General features: G+C 47.9%; 1 protein-coding gene across 4 annotated transcripts; it reads left to right on the top strand.

Annotated features, from left to right (window-relative positions):
- Positions 1–483: 483 nt before the first annotated feature.
- Positions 484–14179, top strand: TAF6L (TATA-box binding protein associated factor 6 like; the record flags this gene model as incomplete). Of its 4 annotated transcripts, none has more annotated exons than XM_079102169.1 (12): positions 484–617; positions 1339–1396; positions 3448–3607; positions 4010–4096; positions 4790–4940; positions 5091–5141; positions 5717–5811; positions 7508–7582; positions 7707–7927; positions 8266–8398; positions 13173–13301; positions 13406–14179. In XM_079102169.1, the coding sequence occupies exons 2-12, from the start codon at positions 1380–1382 to the stop codon at positions 14177–14179; spliced, it is 1893 nt and encodes a 630-aa protein (XP_078958295.1). In that variant the 5' UTR covers positions 484–617; positions 1339–1379. The 4 variants fall into 4 exon arrangements, with proteins under 4 accessions (XP_078958295.1, XP_078958297.1, XP_078958296.1 ...); XM_079102171.1 differs by lacking the exon at positions 484–617 and adding an exon at positions 629–827; XM_079102170.1 differs by lacking the exon at positions 484–617 and adding an exon at positions 839–1222.
- Between the last annotated feature and the right edge of the window lie 10 nt (positions 14180–14189).

Genomic DNA, 14189 nt, shown 5'->3' with positions numbered 1-14189 from the left:
GTAGGTTAAGCAGGAAAACTAGGTCTGAAGCTTTTTACTACAGTCGCGAAATTGCAAGTGGTCACAAATTGGGCAACAGAAAAAAAATTAAGGGACTGGAAATGCTTTTCCTAAAGAATACTTTTTTTTTTTTTTTTTTTTTTTTTGGTACTGGGCATTGGACCCACAGATGCTCTACCACTGAGCTACATTCCCAATCCCAGTTTTGAGACAGGGGCTCACAAAGCTACTGAGGCTCACTTCAGTCTTGCACTTGCGAGCTTCCTGCCTCAGCCTCCGGAGTAGCTGGGATTAGAGAACATGTTTATTAAACGTAAGCCAAATCACACACGCCTGCCTCGCAAACTCGCAGAGCTGTTGCTTTAAGAAGCTAGAGCCTTCAGCATCACGTGATCCTCGGCGCCCAGAGTCGGCGCCGCGCGTTCTCACTGGCTAATCACGTGGCGGGAAAGCTCCTGGAGGGCGGGAACTTCTCGAGGCGGCCGGCGATTGGCTGGGCTCCTGGAGGGTGGTGCCTGGGCGCGGAGAGAGGGAATTAGTGCGAGCTGGGTGAGCGGGAGCTGCAGCCGCCGCCGCCGCAGCCTCGCTAGCTGCCCTCGCCGCGCGGAAGCCCTCAGGTGAGCAGGCCCGGCCGAGCCCCAGGGCTCCCCGTCGCTCCGCGGGCCGCTCCCTCACGGCCCTCGGAGCCCGCTCTGCGGGGGCCCGCCCACTTCGCTGCGCACGTGACCCAAGTTCCGTGAACCCTGACCTCCTCTACCCCACCCCACGCCCTCTGCGTCGCGGCTGAGCCAGCTGGGTGGGAGGACAGGACCTGCAGGATCGCAGAGGTCAGTTCCCCCGCCTCCTGCCAGAGTAACCCGAGGCTGAGGGTGTGCGGGAGAGGAGCCGAGGCGCGAAAGCCCTTGGTCACAGGCCGGACCTTGCGGGTCCTAGCAGGGGCATCGTAGGAAACTTCCGCCACGGCAAGACTAGTGCTCCCGTTCCGCAGATCGGGACCCCGAGGGCCACCGAGCGGTGGGTCTCCAACGCCACTTTCTTTGGGCTGCTAATCCAGGCCTCCTTCCCGCACAAGCTGGCTGGGCCTGAGTGCAGTGCGGTGGAATGATTAGAGAAAGGGTGTGAATCCCTGCTCCCTACTTAGCGCTCACTGGGTCATCTTGGACCAGTCAGGTAACGTGGATCTCTCTCCGGTTTGATTACCTTGGCTGTGAAATGACAAAATGTATAAACGTATGTCATTGTAAATGAAGATCCAATAAGGTGATCCAATAGTGAGGCCAAGTTCCTCAGGCAATTTATGTACTTAGTAAAATAGCCATTCTTTCTTCCTTCTTTCAGCAAGTGTTTATTGGAGATCTAGTATGTGGTGACACTGCTGGATGCTGGGGATGCAAAGGTGAGCAAACAGATGTGATCCTTGCCGCCGTGGAGCTTATATAGTCCAGTGGGTAGGTAGGTGTTAATTAAAAAGTCACACAAACGTGTACAAACTTTTTTTGGGGGGAGGAGGCGTACAGGGATTGAACCCAGGGCACTTAACCATTGAGCCACACTTCCAACCCTTTTTATTTTTAATATAGAGAAAAGGTCTTGGCTGAGTTGCTTAGAGCCTCACTAAGTTGCTGAGGCTGACTTTGAACTTGCATTCTTCCTGCCTTAGCCTCCCCAGCCACTGGGGTTACAGGTGTGAGCCACTGTGCCTGGTTCTACAAACTTCTAAAACTGCCTCAAAGGCAGAGTACAGGAACATTTAGGCAATCTGGGAAAGTGACATTTGAACTGATTCTAAGGACTAAGTAGGAATTCACTAGTGAAAGAAATCAGGGTGGAAGACAATCAGAGTTTCAAGCAGAAGAAACAATGTAAAGCTCTTGAAATCAGGTGTTTTGAGGAAGTGAAAGGGGGATAGAACACAGGAGAGAAAACTTTAATATAAGTGTAGGCAGGTATATGCAGCCTCTGGGGCATGGTCCAGATATTCTTTATTTCAAAAGCAAGTGGGGCTGGGCATGGTGGCCCATGCCTGTAATCCCAGCAGTTCTGGAGGCTGAAACAGGAGAATCTCGAGTTCAAAAGCCAGTCTCATCAACAGCAAGGCACTAAGCAACTCAGTGAGACCCTGTCTCTAAATAAAGTACAAAATAGGGCTGGGGATGTGGCTCAGTGGTTGAGTGTCTCTGAGTTCAATCCCCTGGTACCAAAAAAAAAAAAAAAAATTAAAGCTGTTGGGAGCCATCAGGAGGAGAGCTGTGGAAGCCAAGTAGGAAGCTCGTTGCATTTAGGGATAAAGAACAAGAGTCCCCCAAGAGAGTAGTGGGAGCAGTGTCTGGGTGGGTCGTCTTGAAACTGGACTTTGCTACCTATGGTGCTGTGGTCTCACTTTGAATTGTGCGTGGGCCTACCTTCCAGCTGCAGTGCGCATCGTTGGAGTCGGCCGGCCATCAGTTCTGTTTTTGTTAGATTCTTATTCTGCCATATCCTGTGAACAGAGCAGGTTCCTGCATTTAGTCCTTGCAGCCAGACTGGGGAAGACCAGACACATGGGCAAAAAGCCCAGCCTCTAAAAGCCTAGCACGCCCAGATGGCATATGGTACAGAAGATCTGAGAGACTGGATGTGCCTTACCAAAAGGAGAGGGAGGGAACGGAGAGTGGGGGGAAACCAGTCTGAGCGAAGGCCAGGTAGACGGTCATGAGGCAAGGTGGGAAGACACTAGGCTGGTTTTACTGGACGAGGGATCAGTGTGAACAAATGTGAACATTTGGGACCAAAAGTAATATGTCAAACCAGGGATCTTGGCCTCTTTTTCATAAGCAATATGGGAACATTACAGAGATTTTTTAGCAATGCAGTGTGAAGATTAAAGTCTTTTCATCAAAAATTAGTTGATGGTGCTTGTAGTAAGAATGAAAAAAGGGCATGAAATTTTTGTTTGTAGTTAATGGTGATGACATTTTTTTGTTGGTGTAGTGTTCCCTTTGTGGTGCTGGTTCTTTTTTCTTGTGCTGGGGGTGGAACCCAGGGCCTTTTGCATGCTAGGCAGGTGTTCTACCGCTAAGCTCCCCCCCAGCTCTGGAGTAGTGTTCGAGTTCCTGATTTTCTCAGATATCATCCATTTTATCTTCACAGCAATCCTGAGTTAGGGTAGGGATTATTGCCCCTATTTAGAATACTGTGTTCAGAGGATAAAGTTCTTGGCCACATTCACGTAGTAAGTGGCAGGGTACAGTGGGGACTCAGCTCTGTGAACCCAAGAGGCAGACACTTTTCTCTAGCTTCTCCATTGTCTGCTCACTGCCCAGCCTGCTTTCTTCCCTGAAACTCATTTTCCTCACCTGGATATCCGAGCCTTCTGTTCAGGGATTGGTTGAGAGGGTCTCGACCTGTGCTCCTAGATGCCCAGGGATGCTGAGGGTAGCATTTCAAACCTTCTGTCTCTACGCCCAGCTCCACCGGGGCCATGTCAGAGCGAGAAGAGCGGCGCTTTGTGGAGATTCCTCGGGAGTCAGTCCGGCTCATGGCAGAGAGCACAGGTCTGGAGTTGAGTGATGAAGTGGCAGCTCTTCTCGCTGAGGATGTGTGCTACCGTCTCAGAGAAGCCACACAGGTGCTTCCCTCAGGACCTAACACCCTGCCCTCTGTTTCTTCCTCACCTCCTCCCACACTGATTCACTTAGCAAGTGCATGTTGGGCACCTCACTGTGCTTCGAGGGCATGGAGGTAGTCATACCTGGACTAAGCTCCTGTCTAGCCAGCCAGGCTGCCAGCAGATGAAGTGCTCATCAGGCATTTTCTTGTACTCCTCACAACAGCCCCTCTGGCCAGGTAGGTTTGTCACATTTTACATGTGAGACGTGACTCCGGAGGGGTTGTTTGAGTAAGAGCTGAACTGGAATGAAGACTCTGTCACTGGTGTGTCCCCTTTGCCTCCTCCCCAGTGTAGTCCATTTTGCTTGGACTACACCTGCTACTTCCTGTCTCCTGACAGCTTCTGTTTCTCCCCTCCTAGAATAGCTCTCAGTTCATGAAGCACACCAAACGGCGGAAGCTGACAGTGGAGGATTTCAACAGGGCCCTCCGGTGGAGCAGTGTGGAGGTGAGTGAGGTGCAGGCCACAGAGGGCTCAGGTAGCACAAGAATGAACTCACGTCCATGTTCAGCTCAGGGTTAGCAATGTGATGAGACATGAAGACTGAACACCGCAACAGCAGGACCGATGCCAGGTGCTGGGTTTAGGCCATAGGGGTGTAAGTTCTGAACAGAGTGGTGAGGAGGCCAGTGGGGACCTCAAGGGTAGGGAAGGCTTATTGGAAGAGGTGGGACTTGAGCTAAGCCTCAAGTGGGGCAAAGAACTTGGACTTGGTTTAGTGTAATCCTGAAGGAAAACAGGGCATTCTGGGTAAGGGGGAACCTGAGCAGTCATGTGGCGTTAGCATGTCTGTGTGTAGTTGTTCTGGGCAGGGCCGTGAAAGATGAGTGTGGTTAGGAGAGGTAGTGAGTGTTCAGAGTTGGGTAAGTACAAATAAGGAGGTCTAGCAGCTCAGGGGTGGGGCTTAGAACCTCCACAGTTATGTGAGGAGGGGCTTTGTTTACCCCTTGATCCAGCAAGCTGTGGATGCTCCAGCCAAATGCCCAGCAGTGGCTATGAGTCCCAGACTTCCTCTACTTCTCTTGGGACCTCTGGACTTCCCTCAGACATAGGCTCCCTGTTCTAGGCAGTAGAGCCTGCTTGTGGCATCTCTTCCTTCCCTAGATTCAGGCTGCTCTCTAATCTCTTTTCCTTTTCCAGGCTGTGTGTGGTTATGGGTCCCAGGAGGCATTGCCTCTGCGCCCTGCCAGGGAGGGTGAACTCTACTTTCCAGAGGACCGGGAGGTGAACCTGGTGGAGCTGGCTCTGGCTACCAACATCCCCAAAGGCTGTGCAGAAACAGCTGTCAGAGGTGGCTGCTAGGGTCCTGCATGGGGTGGGGACAGCAGCTGGGTGGTCAACAGTGGTATTGGGCTGGTGGTGGATGGGGCAGAATTTGGAGGGGAAGATGTTGTGTTGAGTGGGAAAATTCCAGCCTAACACATCTCTGACTTGGGTCTAGTTCATGTTTCCTACCTGGATGGCAAAGGGAACCTGGCACCTCAAGGATCAGGTAAGGGATAGCATGGGGGATAGGACCTCTAGCAGAACTTTCCTCTTTTAGGGGCTGAGGGTAGGGCCTGTGTGCCTCAGTGCCTGCATCTGACAAGCATTTTGTGATGCCTACCTTGTACTGTGTTCTGACCAGGTACTGGTCCCTGCTCAGAGTTGGAGGTGGGATCCCAGACCTGTAACCAGTCATGATGCAGTGTGTTGTAGGCCAGAACAGAAATCTGGGCAGCAAGCTGGAGGTCTCTGAGGGGAGGTGTCTCATGAAGGATATAAAACATTCACATAAACTGGGCAAGGTAGAGATGCTACTTCAGCATCTGCTAACAGAGCTCCACGGAGCTTGAGACTTATCAGTTTGGGGCTTGAGGACTGAGCAGAAATGCCTGCAGAGAGCACCGAGGTGTGGAGCCTGCATGGCCAGGGGGCAGCAGGCTCCTGAGCACAGCTGAAGTCTCCGCGCTGTGGCTGTTTGAATGGGCTCCTTGTGGATGTGTCAGTGGTGGGTGTCGGGGGGAGTAGGCAGAGGTGGGTTGGGCCAGCTCTCCACCTGACCACTTCCTGCCCATCCCCTTGCAGTGCCCAGTGCGGTCTCTTCACTTACGGATGACCTGCTCAAGTACTATCAGCAAGTGACACGGGCTGTGCTAGGGGATGATCCACAGTTGATGAAGGTGAGTGAGTGGGTCCAAGTGGAGCTCAAGTCAGACTTTTAAATCACCATGAAATTATTTCAGTTACCTAGTTCTTGGCTTCTCCAGACCAGCTGACCAGTATGGGTGGAAGCTGTTCTCAGGGTGGGTATAGTGCTGTGAGCCAGCCTTCCTATCACTCCTCACCCCTTGATCCTCTAGTAGCTTTTGTTGTTCCTTGGGGAATGATTAGCTGGGCAGGGCCCTGGGGGGACTCCCTCACAGCTTCATTCTAGAGCCCATTCTTTGTGGTATCTGTTGACCTGGGGTCAGATGAGGCATCCATATTGCATCCTTTATTTGCCTGGACTTGGGCAGGAAAAGAGAAGAGCCAATAGAAGAAGCCGGAGTTGTGTGCCTGACCTGCTCTGCAGCACTTGGTCCCTGGGCCTCATATAGCCCAAGCTGCTTTAGCCTCTGGGCTCCACAGGGCCTGCTGGACACCGCCTGTCATCTGTCCTTTCAGTCTCATCTGTCTCTGGACAGAAGGTGGTTTGCTCAATCACATGGCTTTTTTTGTGTGTGTATGTGGTACTGGCAGTTAAACCCAAGGCCTTGGGCATATTAAGAATTGTTCTACCACTGATCTGCATCCCTAGCCCATTAATTTAATTTATTTAGTTGGTACTGGGGATTGAACTCAGGGGCATTTAGCCACTGAGCCACATCCCCAGCCCTTTTTTATATTTTATTTAGAGCCAGGGTCTCACTAAGTTGTTGAAGCTGGTTTTGAAACTCTGATCGTCCTGCCTCATCCTTCCAAACCACTGGGATTGCAGGCATGCCACCATGGCTAGCCCCAGCACATTGTATTTTGAGACAGGGTTTTACTAGATGGCTTGCAATCCTCCTGAGTTACTGAGATTACGGTTGTGGGCTACCTTACCCAGTTTATGTGAATGTTTTATATCCTTCATGTTTTCATGTGTCTGGCTGCAGATATTTCCTTTGCCAAATTAGCACCAGTGCTGTCATTCATTCCTTGCCTCATAGCTGAAGGTATATAGCTCAGCTGTAGTGCTTGCCTAGCATATGTGAGGTCTTGGGTTTGATTCCAGCACTGCAAGAAAAAAACAAAAACAAAAACAGCTTGGTTCCTCTTCCCTAGGCACAGTGTAGTTGTCTGGCTCTGGGGCCTGGGGGCTGAGCTCCTTTCTCACTCTCCTGTTGTCTGTTTTCATGGCTACTAGATTTAGGATTCTTTTTCAGAGGCGTTTGGGAGGTCCAGGTGGTAAAGATTCAGGACTGAGATGCTTTTACTCACTCTAATAAATTTATTTTGCCTATAAAAGTAATAACAATACATTTATTGTAGGAGTACATATAATATAAAAACACACAAAGTAGAGTGTTCCGTTTCTCCACTCATATTTCCCGAATGTATAAGCTATGGTTACTCTAATATAAACCTAAGGGCATTATATTAAACATCTGGTTTTACAACTTGCTTTTTTTATTTAAAAATATTGACCATTTAGTTTTATTCACTTTTTTATTATTACAGACAGTGCTGTGTGTGACTGCATTATAGTGTGTTTCTGTAGGTTAAATTGACAATTGTTGGATTAAAGAACACTTAACACAGAAATACACGAAGATGGTGCTTAACTATTCTCCAGAACCAGGCAGTTTAATCTTGGGAGGATAGTTTTAGTGCATCCTGGTCCCTTCCTTTCAGGTCGCTCTGCAGGACCTGCAGACGAACTCCAAGATCGCAGCACTCCTGCCTTACTTTGTTTATGTGGTCAGTGGGGTAAGTGACCAGTCTGGGTGGGGAGATGACCCAGCAGTGTGTAGGGCTCACTGATGGTGCTGCCGGAATGGTAGGCTCCTGCCTGCTCCCTTGTGTCCCTCTAAGCCACCCTCTCTACCAACAGGTGAAATCTGTAAGCCATGACCTGGAGCAGCTGCACCGGCTGCTGCAGGTAGCACGGAGCCTGGTTCGTAACCCACACCTCTGCCTGGGGCCCTATGTCCGCTCCCTGGTGGGCAGTGTTCTTTACTGCGTTTTGGAGCCGCTGGCTGCCTCCATCAACCCCCTGAATGACCACTGGACTCTGCGGGATGGGGCTGCCCTTCTACTCAGCCACATCTTCTGGTAGCCACCGGGCCTTAACAAAGGGTGGGGTTGCTGCACTCAAATGGGTGGGGGTAGGGAGGTGGGGTGAATCCTCTGGTTTGAGGCTGTATGTTAGAGGATGGGAACTTCTTTCTTTAGAGCTGCCTAGCTGGTGTGCTGTGGCACACTGGGATTCTACAAATATACAGAGGTATTGTTCCTTCAGCCCTTGGGCCAGTCACCCCTGGCAGCCTTGTCCACTTACCTTAGCATGCCCCCAAGTGCCACGAAAATACTAGTCTCTGTGTGTGCCATGTCGACCCAGTTGGGTAGTGCTGTGCCTCATTCCTTTCTGTGACTGAATGTTGCTCTCACAGGACTCATGGGGACCTTGTAAGTGGCCTCTATCAGCAGATCCTGCTTTCCCTGCAGAAAGTCCTGGCAGACCCTGTGCGGCCTCTCTGCTCTCACTATGGGGCTGTGGTGGGGCTGCATGCTCTTGGTTGGAAGGTGAGGACCCTGGTCTTTCTCACAGAGCCACAAGAGTTCCTGATTGTGTTGGAAAAAATAGTACTGGTGTGTGTCTTTTATCATGAAAAGGATATGTGCTTGCTGTTGCCATGTATTGAGTTCTTGCCTTAAGCCAGACTTAGTTTGACTTTCTGCATATAAAATGTTTTATCCCTTCAAAAGTCCTTTGTGGCAAATGTTTATATAACCTCGTATTATAAATTCCTGCCCATTTAGAAATAGTCTCAGTTCCTCTTGTATTGAGTATTTTAAATATGAATAGCTATTGAATGTTGTCAAATCTTTTTAGCATCTCTATAGAGATTACCAAATGATTTTGTGTCTTAGTTCTGTTAATATGACAGGTATAATAGTTTTTTTTTTTATTGTAAACAAATGGGATACATGTTGTTTCTGTTTGTACATGGAGTAACAGCATACCATTTGCGTAATCATACATTCACATAGGGTAATGAGGTTTGATTCATTTTGACATTTTTTCCTTCCCCCCCACCCCTCCCACCCCTCTTTTCCCTCTATACAGTCCGTCCTTCCTCCATTCTTGCACCCCTCCCACCCCCCATTATGTGTCATCCGCTTATCAGGGAGATCATTCGTCCTTTGGTTTTTTGAGATTGGCTTATCTCACTTAGCATGATATTCTCTAATTTCATCCATTTGCCTGCAAATGCCATAATTTTATTATTCTTTTTTTTAATAATAATGTATTTTTTTTATTGTAAACAAATGGGATACATGTTGTTTCTGTTTGTACATGGCGTAAAGGCATACCATTTGTGTAATCATAAATTTACATAGAGTAATGTTGTTTGATTCATTCTGTTATTTTTTCCCTTCCCCCCACCCCTCCCACCCCTCTTTTCCCTCTATACAGTCCTTCCTTCCTCCATACTTGCCCCCCTCCCTAACCCTAACTCTAACCCTAACACTAACCTTTCCCTCCCTCCATTATATGTCATCATCCACTTATTAGCGATATCATTCATCCTTTGGCTTTTTGAGATTGGCTTATCTCACTTAGCGTGATATTCTCCAATTTCATACATTTGCCTGCAAATGCCATAATTTTATCATTCTTTATGGCTGAGTAATATTCCATTGTGTGTGTGTGTGTGTGTGTGTGTGTGTGTGTGTATATATCAATATATATATATATATATATATATATATATTACAGTTTCTTTATCCATTCATCAATTGAAGGACATCTAGGTTGGTTCCACAGTCTGGCTATTGTGAATTGAGCAGCTATAGAACATTGATGTGGCTGTATCTCTGTAGTATGCTGATTTTAAGTCCTTTGGGTATAGGCCGAGGAGTGGGATAGCTGGGTCAAATGGTGGGTCCATTCCAAGTTTTCTAAGGATCTTCACACTGCTTTCCAGAGTGGCTGCACTAATTTGCAACCCCTATTAGTGGGTTTTTATACTGAGCCATTCTTGCATTCTTGGAATAATTGTTTGCTGCTGTGGAGATTTTTCTTGGAATTATACAGAAAATATTAGTTTTGGAGAAAAGTGACATCATTAAGTTGTTTTGACCATGGAAATGTATTTCCTTATTTTTTTTAAGGTTTTCAGTCTTTTAGGATGCTTTCATAATTTCTCTAAGGATACTCCCCCTCCTCCCACATAAATATATTTTTTCATGTTGGGGATCAGATGAGCTTGTTAGGCAGCAAGTGTTCTACCACTAAGCTGCATTCCCAGCCTCTTTTATTACATTTATTCTTAGATCCTTTGTCCTTGATGCTGCTGCAATGAATGGTGTCTTCATGGTTTTGGTTTTTGTTGGTATACAGAAATGCAGTTGACTTTTTGCGTATTGATCCATCTATTTTCCTAAACTATCACTGAAAATTCTTTTGAGGTTTTAATGTAGATGACGATGTGTGCAAATGATGGCAGCTTTCTTTTCTAATTGTAATGCTTTCTAAAATTTATTGCAAGGATCACTAGTACTGTTTTATGTAAGGTAATTTTGTCATTTCCAATTTTCAAAGAAGTGGTAGGGTGTGTAACTCAATGGTAGTGAGCTTGCCTAGCATGCATGAAGCCCTAGATTCAATTCTCAGCACCTTGTTGAAAAAAAAAAAAAAGTGCTAGCCAGACGCTGTGGCGAATGCCTGTAATCCCAGTAGGTTGGGAGGCTGAGGCAGGAGGACCTCATGTTCAAAGCCAGCCTCAGCAGCTTAGTGAGACCCTGTCTCTAAATAAAATACAAAAAAGGGCCAGGGATATGGCTCAGTGTTTAAGCACCCTGGATTCAATCACCAGTACCAAGGGAAAAAAAAAGTGCTGATAAACTTTCCCACTTAGGGTAATTTTTACTGTGTATATGTATTACATATTCTCAGATTAGTAAAATTATTATATGTTCTTAGTTTTATTATTAATTAATATTGAACTTCTATGGAGTGCTTTTTCTAAATTTCTTTTTTCAGTTAAGAAATGTTATTTTTGTACCCATAATCCCAGCAACTCAGGAGGCTGAGGCAGGAGGACTGCAAGATTGAGACCAGGCTCAGCAATTTAGTAAGGCTGTAAGCAACCTAATGAGGCCCTATGTCAAAATAAAAAATAAAAAGGGCTCAGATGTAAAGCAGCAAAGCAGCTCTGGGGTCAGTCCCCAACACCAAAATAAATTATATAAATAAATAACAAAAAGGTTGGGGATAGAGGGGGCTCCTGGGATCAATCCCCAGTACCATCTCCCACAGATGCAGATAGGTTTCTGACTGACTATTGCTATAAGAAAATAACTTTTTTGGGGGGGGGGGCGGGTATTGGGATTTTTTTTTTTTTTTTTTTTTTTTTTTTTTTTAATGAGGTAGGGACTCACTAGTTGCTGAGGTTGGTCTTCAACTTGCAATTCTCCTGCCTCAACTTCCCAAGTTACTGGGATTACAGGTATGCCACACTGTGCCCAACTCTTTTTAATTTTTATTTTATTTGTGGTTTTTATTTTTTATGTGTTCTAATTAGGTATTCTTTATTTATTTTTTTTCTTTTTTATACCTTTATTTTATTATTTTTATGTGGTGCTGGGAATCAAACCCAGTGACTCACATGTGCTTGACAAGCACTACCACTGAGCTACAACCCCAGGCCCCGCTCTTATTTATTTAGTTTTGGTAACAAGGATTGAACGTGGGGGCATTAATCACTAAGGCACATCCCCACCCACTTTTTGTATTTTATTTAGAGACAGAGTCTCACTGAGTTGCTTAGGGCCTTGCTAAGTTGCTGAGGCAACTGTGATCCTCCTGCCTCAGTCTCTTGAGTAGGTGAGTTTATAGGATTGTCACTGCACCTGGCTCTGTCTGCTGCTTTTCAAATGATCCTAAGGTTTTTCTGCTTTTATCTGCCATTGTGATTATGGATATATATTTTTTCTCCCAGTACTCGGGATGGAGCCCAGGGCCTGAGGCATGTTAGGCAAGTTCTCCACCATTGAGCTAAACCCTAATTTTTGTTGTTGTTTTGTTGTATTTTTGAGATGGAGTCTCACCATATGTTCAGACTGGCTGGCACTGAACTCCTGTGCTCAAGTGATCATCCTCCTTCATCCACCTGAGCAGCTGGGACTATAGGTGCACACCACCACACCAACTGGATTTTTTGATATCTATTGTTACATTTCTAGGATAAACTCAACTTGGCCATGGTATCGTCTTAAAGAAAACCCAAAACTTTTATACTATTGGGTTTGCTAAAGTTTAAAACTATTTGTCTACTTATTTTGGTACCAGGATTGAAATCAGGGGTGCTTAACCACTGAGCAACATCCCCAGCCCTATTTTATATTTTGAGACAGGGTCTCACCAAGTTGTTTAGGGCCTCACTTAGGTTGCTGGCTTTGAACTCATGATCCTCCTGCCTCAACCTCCCCAGTTGCTGGGATTACAGGCATGTGCCACCATGCCCAGCAAAAGTATTTATATTGAGTTAAATCAATCATGTTTCTCTCATGTATTGTCCAGGTTTAGCATCAGGATTGTATTGGCCACACAGAATGAAGAAGCAAAGATTAGTTTTTTAAGTATTTGTTTTTATAAATTGAGATAACCTTTTTTACTCTTTTTTTGGTAGACCTTTGTAAATTTTGGCATGGTGTTCTTTGTAACACAACCACTGTTTCAATGTCTTTCAATTATTTTAACTTTCATATTTCTTGTGAGTCAGCAGTTATAGTTTTTCTAGGAATTTTGAGTTTTGTCAAAATCTTCAAATATTCATGCTGTGCACACATGACCAAAATGTGCCTTATCCAACAAATGTCATTTCCTCTGTGAAGTCTTAATTGCATTTCCCCAAATTAATTACAAGACTTAAAATTGTATAGTCTGTGTCTCTGGTGTTTTTGTGCAGATGGTTTAAATTACACTTTACATCTAAATGAGAACAGAACTTGTCTAATGATTGTGTTCACTGTAGTCTGCAAACTCTTTAATCTGTGTCGTTAGCAATGATTGTAACTTATGCCGTCTTAGCCTCTGGCAAATGTGGCAGTAATGTGGGGTCACTTCATATTGTCTGACTTTGTATCCTATCTTAATCCCCATTGCTTATTAGCAAAGCCCTGGGCATATAGCAGGTTCCAAATAAACGTTGGTTGACTCTCCCAATCAGAATTTAGGAGAACTGAGCCCTGTCTCGGATCAGAGATAAAATTAGGTCTTTCCTAGGAAAGGGTACTTGAAAGGCAGTAAGCAACACAACAAAGAAGCGCTTATTGCATTTCTTCTTTCTAGGCAGTAGAAAGAGTCCTGTACCCACACCTGTCTACCTACTGGACAAACCTGCAGGCTGTACTGGATGATTATTCTGTATCTAATGCCCAGGTCAAAGCAGATGGACACAAAGTTTACGGAGCCATTCTGGTGAGTATCAGCCCCTTCCAACCTCCCTTCCCGGCATGAGCTCGGCACGCTTCCTGCGGAGTACCTGACGGGCTCAGGTTCATCGCAGTTCCTGGCTCCTGCAGGTGGCCGTGGAGCGACTGCTGAAGATGAAGGCGCAGGCAGCAGAGCCCAGCGCGGGCGGCCTAGGCGGCAGGGGGCTCCGGCGCTCCGAGGACCTGCCTTGGGACAGCCTTCTCCTGCAGGAGTCTCCCTCCGGGGGCGGTGCGGAGCCAGGCTTTGGGTCTGGCCTCCCGCTGCCACCCGGGGGAGCGGGGCCTGAGGACCCCTTTCCTTCAGTGACCCTGGCGGACATCTACCGGGAGCTCTACGCCTTCTTCGGTGACAGCTTGGCTATCCGCTTCGGCACGGGCCAGCCTGCGCCCACCGCCCCGCGGCCGCCCGGGGAGAAGAAAGAGCCGGCGGCCGCCCCGGACTCGGTGCGGAAAATGCCGCAGCTGACGGCCAGCGCGGTGGTCAGCCCGCAGGGCGACGAGAGCCCGCGGGGCGGCGGGGGGCCCCCGTCGGCCTCGGCGCCCGCGCCCCCGGAGGGCAGGCCGCTGCCGCGCGTGCACCGGGCGCGGGGCCCGCCCCGGCAGCAGGGCCCGGGCGCCGGCACGCGCGACGTCTTCCAGAAGAGCCGTTTCGCCCCGCGCGGCGCCCCGCACTTCCGCTTCATCATCGCCGGGCGGCAGGCGGGGCGGCGCTGCCGCGGGCGCCTCTTCCAGACCGCCTTCCCCGCGCCCTACGGGCCGGGCCCGGCCTCCCGCTACGTGCAGAAGCTGCCCATGATCGGCCGCACCGGCCGCCCGGCCCGCCGCTGGGCGCTCTCGGACTACTCGCTGTACCTGCCGCTCTGAGGCTGCCGTC

Source organism: Sciurus vulgaris (assembly GCF_902686455.1).
Source record: "Sciurus vulgaris genome assembly, chromosome: 11".
In the NCBI taxonomy this organism is placed as follows: Eukaryota; Metazoa; Chordata; class Mammalia; order Rodentia; family Sciuridae; genus Sciurus; species Sciurus vulgaris.
Note: the sequence above shows the minus strand (reverse complement) of the source record. Positions and strands in the feature narration are given on the sequence as shown.